Source organism: Heloderma suspectum, chromosome 2 (genome assembly GCF_057233095.1).
Source record: "Heloderma suspectum isolate Gila_16-S chromosome 2, 16-S_ref, whole genome shotgun sequence".
NCBI classification, from domain to species: Eukaryota; Metazoa; Chordata; class Lepidosauria; order Squamata; family Helodermatidae; genus Heloderma; species Heloderma suspectum.
Window position 1 is genome coordinate 339348025 of NC_139459.1, and position 6435 is coordinate 339354459.

A 6435-nucleotide genomic window follows, 5' to 3' on the forward strand; every position below is an offset into this window, starting at 1 on the left:
AAAAACAGCTCTTTTCCAAGAAGCTTTCCTTGGTTGATCAGCCTTGCTTTTATTGGCACCGTTTTGTTTTGTTAAGAATTTTAATATTAAGTTTAATTCTTTTTTCTCTTTTGTTCATTTTATCTCTTGTTCACTGCTCTGGAATTTGTTTAGATGTGGAGCAGCATACAAATGCTGTATATGTCTTTCTTCTCCAGGTAAGCAAAAGCAGTTTCAGTAGTTTCTTATGCTCTTGCAAAGTTCCCTGGTAAAGTAGTTGTTCTCAGGGTCTGATGAGCCACCCTGACAAAGGGGTCAATGCAGGCTTCTAGGACTGTCTTTGCCTCCCAGAATGCTCTTCCCTAGGAAGTCTTGACTTACCCCCTGCCTGTTTTCTTTTAGACAGCACAAAGCCCCCCACACACACACACACCACTACCCCTCTTGGGATCCCCCCTACACTTGATCATCTCCCATCAGGGCCTTTTGCCATCCCTTGTACCTAGGGCACATTAGTCCACTGCTGATCCTTGGGCACTCCAAGCACTCCTCTTGTCCCACATGTAGATCTTGGTTTAGAACAGATGCAGGTAGCTTGTGGCTGACCAAATCCTATTGGAAGACACCCTGCATCACGCTGCCTTATGTCACAGTACCTCTACAGAGCTACAAGCATTCACAGCTCTGTGACTACCTTTCATGACACAATGACAATACTGTACTTAGTCAAGTGGGTGGAATATGTCAAAGAGGAACAGAGAATGGTATGGTACACAGCCGCCTTCCCCAATCTGGTACCCTCCAGATGTTTTGGGCTGCAACTCCCAGCGTTCCTGACCACTGACCATTCTGGATGGCGCTGGAGTTGAAGTCCAAAATATCTAGAGGGCACCAGGTTAGAAGACTGGTGCACAGGATAGCAAATGGCCAAACTATCTGAAGGAGCCTAACTCTAGAGGGCACAGATGCAGTGTCTGACACAGGACTGAAGCAACAGTGCAAACCAATCTGGAGCATGCAACCTGACCACACCTCTCCACCTCACTAATAGTTGAACCAATATACACACTACCATTTGATGGCGCTCTCAAATCATGGCCCATCTTCAAAAGCAAAGTGCCTGTGAGGTGAAGCCCCAGGAAACAGGGGCATCACAGCATGCAATCTCCCTTTGAGCAAAATCCCGCATGCCTCAGAAAGTGAACTACAATTCAGAAAGAAGAGAAACAGTATGAAATAGAATTTATTTGCTTCGGATCTCCAGCATGGATTCTTTAACGGTTGGACTTGGCCACACGCTCCAGCTCATCCTTCTTTTTGATGGCATAGGAGTTGGAGGAACCCTAGAAATGGGAAAGAACTGTGAGATACAACCCAACAAGCCCAAAACCTTGCCCCCAAGCCCAGCCTGAAGAGATTTGCTGAAATAATCCCCCCCCCCCCAAGGGCTGCAATTCCAGTCACATACAGACACCACAGTGGAACTCCATGGCAGCTGATGGCACTGCTGAATAGCTGGTGCAATTGGAATAAACAATACACATGACAGAAAACGTAAGTAGATTATGGTTTAGATGTCACTACACCATAAACCCTTTTTGTGCCAAATACCAGATTACTTTTCAAGCAGTCATCTCACAGTTGAGATGTTGGCAGCAACTCTCAAGCAGTTACTAAGAATGCTGTCAACAGCTGGAGCAACCATGGATGTGGCAGGGAGGTCTCAGTTTCAAGTCTGTATTTGCTGCTTCAAAAGGTAACAATGTTATGTTGGGCATCCCTGCAGGTAGCTTACTATTAAAGCCTGCAGGCTGTGGTATACTTATTTTAAATATTTTTAGGCCGCCTTTAAGTACAGAAACTGTCAGGGTGGCATCTTGTATATCTTGCAGTTCAAGACAGCTGTCTTAGCAAAACAACTCACAATCATGGTTATTGTGAAAACAAAGAGTCTTGTGGCACCTTAAATGCTGACACTTTAATGGCATAATACACCTGATGGACTTAGAGCACAATCCTATGGCTGCTAGACAGCGTCTAGATGGCCATAGGATTGGTCAGTTCCCAGAGAACCGCCTCTCTGCCCCCTTCCCCACCTCCTCGTAGGTGGCGTAGATTGTCCCTGGACTCTGTGCTCGGAAAAGCAGTGTGGACCAGGGCAAAAAGGGGGCATGGCAGGGAGTGCAGAGGTGCCAGTATGACATTTCCTATGCATCATCCAGCCTCCCCACCCTGCACGCCAACACCCTGTGGCTAGACGGACAAAATCAGCTAATTGCGATTGCAGGGCAGCTGGAGTGCGGAGGAGAGGATCCCCTCCGCGCTCCTCCCACCATACATTGGATAGGCGGTCGCCTCCAAGTTCAGAGGCAGCCGCCTATCCACATAGGATTGCTCCCTCCTAAGATTATAGTGGGGGCTATATTTACTACTCCCTTCACCTGGCTTCAAAAGCTGTACTTGCTAGTTTTCCTGCAAGAGAACTTGTTCCTATGGTGAACAGGCTTAGAATGTGCCACTGTCAAATACTGCCATGGCCTGGCACCTTTCTATTTCTGCCCATGAAGATGTTCTTGGATGCCAGGTGCTGCTCAAACTTGAGATCCACCCCCACTATACTTTGGCTTGCCATTAGTTCATTCTCACCTTAGCTGCATTGATCAGCTCATCTGCTAGGCACTCGGCTATGGTCTTTATGTTACGGAAGGCAGCTTCACGTGCCCCAGTGCAGAGCAGCCAGATAGCCTGCAGGGAGACAAAGAGATAAGTTGGCAAGAAGAGTCAGCTGAGACAATACCAGCCTTACAGGACAATCCATACCTGATTGACGCGACGCAGCGGTGACACATCAACAGCTTGTCTCCTCACTGTGCCAGCTCGACCAATACGGGTGGAGTCTTCACGAGGGCCACTGTTGATGATAGCATTCACCAGGACTTGCAAGGGGTTCTGTAACATATATAAAGCAGGTTAAGACCACAACTGTAGTCTACTCTGGGGATGAATATACAGGTTTTACAACAGCCAATGTCACCTAGAAAATAGTGCTAGTCATATCTTAGACCAGTATCCTATTCAGTAAAATGGGCATGCAACTCACAAGTGAAGATTAGCACAAAATATTTTATGTTCTCACACCAGAATTGATATAAAGGTAGTAAATTAAACTACAAGGCCCTTTTGTCCTTCTGGACAATGAGATTGGTTAAGTGTCTGAGCATTCTGCAGTTGTCCCTGCTACAATCTCTCAAATGAAGGAGACAATTCTCAAAGCATAAATATGCAGGTAGAAAACAGAGACCCTAACTGTGGAAGGGACTGAGATCATCCTGTAAGGCCTAGCTGCCCCATCCATCAAATCTGCAGATCTTGTGAGACGAAAACCTACTCAATTTCTGTCTCTCACAGACATACACAATATAGTATATAAAAGCATCATTAACTGTAACACAGGAACCATGCTATGAACAGCAAAACAAGTTAGCCCAGTAATCATAGATGTATGCAGTTGTATACCTATTTTGTTTGTTTTGTTGAGTTTTTGGCCCACCGCATACAGAAGGCTCAATAGTAGGGACCTCCACTAGAAGTGCCCATTAATGAAAATACCCATTAAAATGCTAAAATATCAATTTCTCCATGAATGCTGAAGCCCTGCTAAAAGCTAGCCCACACAATGTGGTCTTGCAGGAGCTCTGCAAACCTTGCAACTCAGTCTTCTGTGTAAAAGTCATGGCTACTAAATCAGTTAAGGGAAATAGATATTGACTAACCACTATCAATCTCTTGTGCTGAAATCTTTCCAAACTTCCAAAAATGTAAACAATAATTTAGAATAGGGCAACAGAAGGTTCATGCAGCTAACACACAAATGTAACGTCTTCCAAGCCAGGAATAGCTCAGCACTACAAGTTGCAGAATAGTGAACATCTGGCCAGGGCAACTGCTCTCCATTCCAAAAATCACATAGCTGCAACATATGGGGTCACGAAGAGTCAGACACGACTTAACGACTGAACAACAACAACAACACATTTAGCAGTACCTTTATCACTGGACCTTACAGGACAAGTTTAAAAACCTCTACTCTGACCAACATCAGTACAATCCTGAGAAACTCAATGTTAGTAGCCCACTCTCAATGACATGACCTGATACCTTGCTCAGTTAAACAGTCTACAGTTTAGCTGTGATGTTCACGCTAAGCAATGCTTTAAAGATGTCTAGGCATGCTGTGTGCAACCTTCTTGGGCTTTCTCTCCTAGATTGATACGGGGCCAAAGCATCTGTGGTTCCTCAAAATAAAATGATTTAACTGTAAGTCAATTTGGTTTGCTTTTTAATAAGTAGTAACAGTCTTCATCAGTGAGCAGACTATTATTTCCAGAATGTACTGCTTGTGGCAAGAGCAGCCAGTAACTCACAGAGAAGACTAATAAAATACACTTGCTACCTAATCAACGTTTTCTGCAATTTCAGTGTGCATGGCTAGACCTCAAACTACCAATGTTTCTTTCTGGTGGGTATGAATTCATTCCTCTTCCCCTGGCCTCCAGAATCAAAGGCCCACAATTTGTCCATCTCATTCCCCCAAAGCTTTTCTGCCCCATGTCTGCATATGTGTCCCCTTTCCACACTCACCTCTCCTGTGAGCAGATGGATGATCTCGAAGGCATGTTTGATGATACGCACCGTCATGAGCTTCTTGCCATTATTGCGCCCGTGCATCATCATGGAGTTGGTAAGGCGCTCCACAATGGGGCACTGGGCTTTGCGGAAGCGCTTGGCAGCATAGCGGCCAGCACTGTGAGGCAAATACTTTGCATATTTCTCCTTCACAGCAATGTAATCCTATAAAGGTGTAAGTAAAGAGCCACGTGTTAGAGAGAAGGAATTCTAGGAAGCATGCAAGTCTCCACCATCCACAGCCAGAAGACAAAACTGCCACAGATTCCTGCCAGTTTATTTACACTCTTTGCTCTCATACCTGCAAGGAGATGTCACTGATCTGCACATCATCTGTGCTCCATTTCCCAAACAACTTAATATCAGGGGTCTCTGCCACAGCAGGGGCCGTCTCCCAGTCAGTCATTCTAAAGATAGAATAAAGAGGTATTAGATTCTAAATGGGTGTACCTCCGCCCCTTCAGGAATTCAGATAGTATATGGTTTTGTTGCCACATAAAAATGGCTTTCTAAACAGTTTCAAGTGAGGCCCATATGTGTGCAGGCCTCCCACCTGCAGACTTTTGTGCCATCATATATGCACCATCAGGGCATGGCTATACAGTGCAGCACCATCCGTTCATATACAGAGGTAAGTGGGATTCTGAACACCCAAATATGGCTATAGAGGCCTTACTTTTGGACAAAGTGTGGAGGCTTTGTGACTGCCCATTTTCCTTCCTTTTGGGGGTGGGGTGGGAGTGCAGGGTAGCGAGATCTGCTCCTTTTCTTTTAGGAAGAGTGGAAAAAAGGCAAAGACATCTGAGTCAGGCATCATATTTGGTGACAGGAGGAAGGGATGGAGGAGCAAGGGATGGAGGGGGGAAAAATAATTGGAAAAGCCCAGCAAGCTGTGAGGTCCATAAAAAATAACCAATCCAGTAAATTGAAATAATTGGGGGTGGGGTGGTAGCGCCATGTGACTTGCGAGCCTGGTTAAACGTGAAGGCAGGCTGGAGAGCAGCCCCTACTAACATGAGGGGCGGCTCTTCTTTCCCCCTTTTTTAATTCGAAAAAACGAACGTATAGCGTTTTATCCCGCCTTTCCCCTGAGGCACAGCTAGCTGGACGATGACGGGAGCCGTAGTTCGACACATCTGAAAGGCGCCAGGTTGGGGGAAAGCAGCCTTTAGGATTAGCTCAGGACGATGCAACGGCGAATCTCCTCCCTCCCGGCATCCCGGTGCGGTAAGGATGCGCTGCCTGGGGTCATGCGAACACTTGAACCCGGGCGTGCTCGGTCAACACTCCTGCCCGTCAGACTGCAGCAGCTTTGCCGCCTCCACTGCTACACCCTCGCCCTCCCTCCCTTCCTCGGCCGGCGCCGCCACATGCCTTGAAGGCAGAGCTTGCCCGGCCTCCCGCGCTTCCCGCTGAGGGCTCTTGCTAGCCCTCGCCCGGGCCAGCATCTCCCCCACACCCGCCCCCTGCCCCCACCGCCCCCTCCGGCCAAATATGCGCCCCCTCCCCTCGCGGCAAAGGCTCACATGGAAGATCCTCGCTCCCCTCCCCGCGTCCCGCTCGCTGGCTCAGCCGGAAAAGGGCCTCGTGTGGGGCGACCCGGAGTCTTATCCACGGGCTACCGACTTCCGGCCACGCCGTACGCATGCGCGGCTACTCCCCGGCCGCTGACTCCGTCCGTAGACTTCTCTGCCGGCAAACGAAGTCCTCCCGCGGGTTGCTCCATGTTCTGCGCGTGCGGCGTCTGGGCCGCCGCCTTTCCGCTTCCGC

General features: G+C 47.8%; 1 protein-coding gene across 1 annotated transcript; it reads right to left on the reverse strand.

Annotated features, from left to right (window-relative positions):
- Positions 1-1204: 1204 nt before the first annotated feature.
- RPS5 (ribosomal protein S5) lies at positions 1205-6247 on the reverse strand. The gene is made up of 6 exons (XM_084840765.1): positions 6192-6247; positions 4967-5072; positions 4621-4830; positions 2800-2928; positions 2626-2724; positions 1205-1322 (listed from the first exon to the last, which is right to left on the reverse strand). The coding sequence occupies exons 2-6, from the start codon at positions 5069-5071 to the stop codon at positions 1254-1256; spliced, it is 612 nt and encodes a 203-aa protein (XP_084696891.1). The 5' UTR covers position 5072; positions 6192-6247; the 3' UTR covers positions 1205-1253.
- Positions 6248-6435: the final 188 nt, after the last annotated feature.

What these genes read in the sequence shown, in the direction of transcription:
- RPS5 (XM_084840765.1), bottom strand. Translation starts at nt 5,071, where the DNA reads ATGACTGACTGGGAGACGGCCCCTGCTGTGGCAGAGACCCCTGATATT. An exon ending in TCAGTGACATCTCCTTGCAG is followed by an intron (nt 4,831 to 4,966) that starts GTATGAGAGCAA and finishes ACACCTTTATAG; the next exon opens with GATTACATTGCTGTGAAGGA. An exon ending in CGCTGCGTCGCGTCAATCAG is followed by an intron (nt 2,725 to 2,799) that starts GTATGGATTGTC and finishes GTCTCCCTGCAG; the next exon opens with GCTATCTGGCTGCTCTGCAC.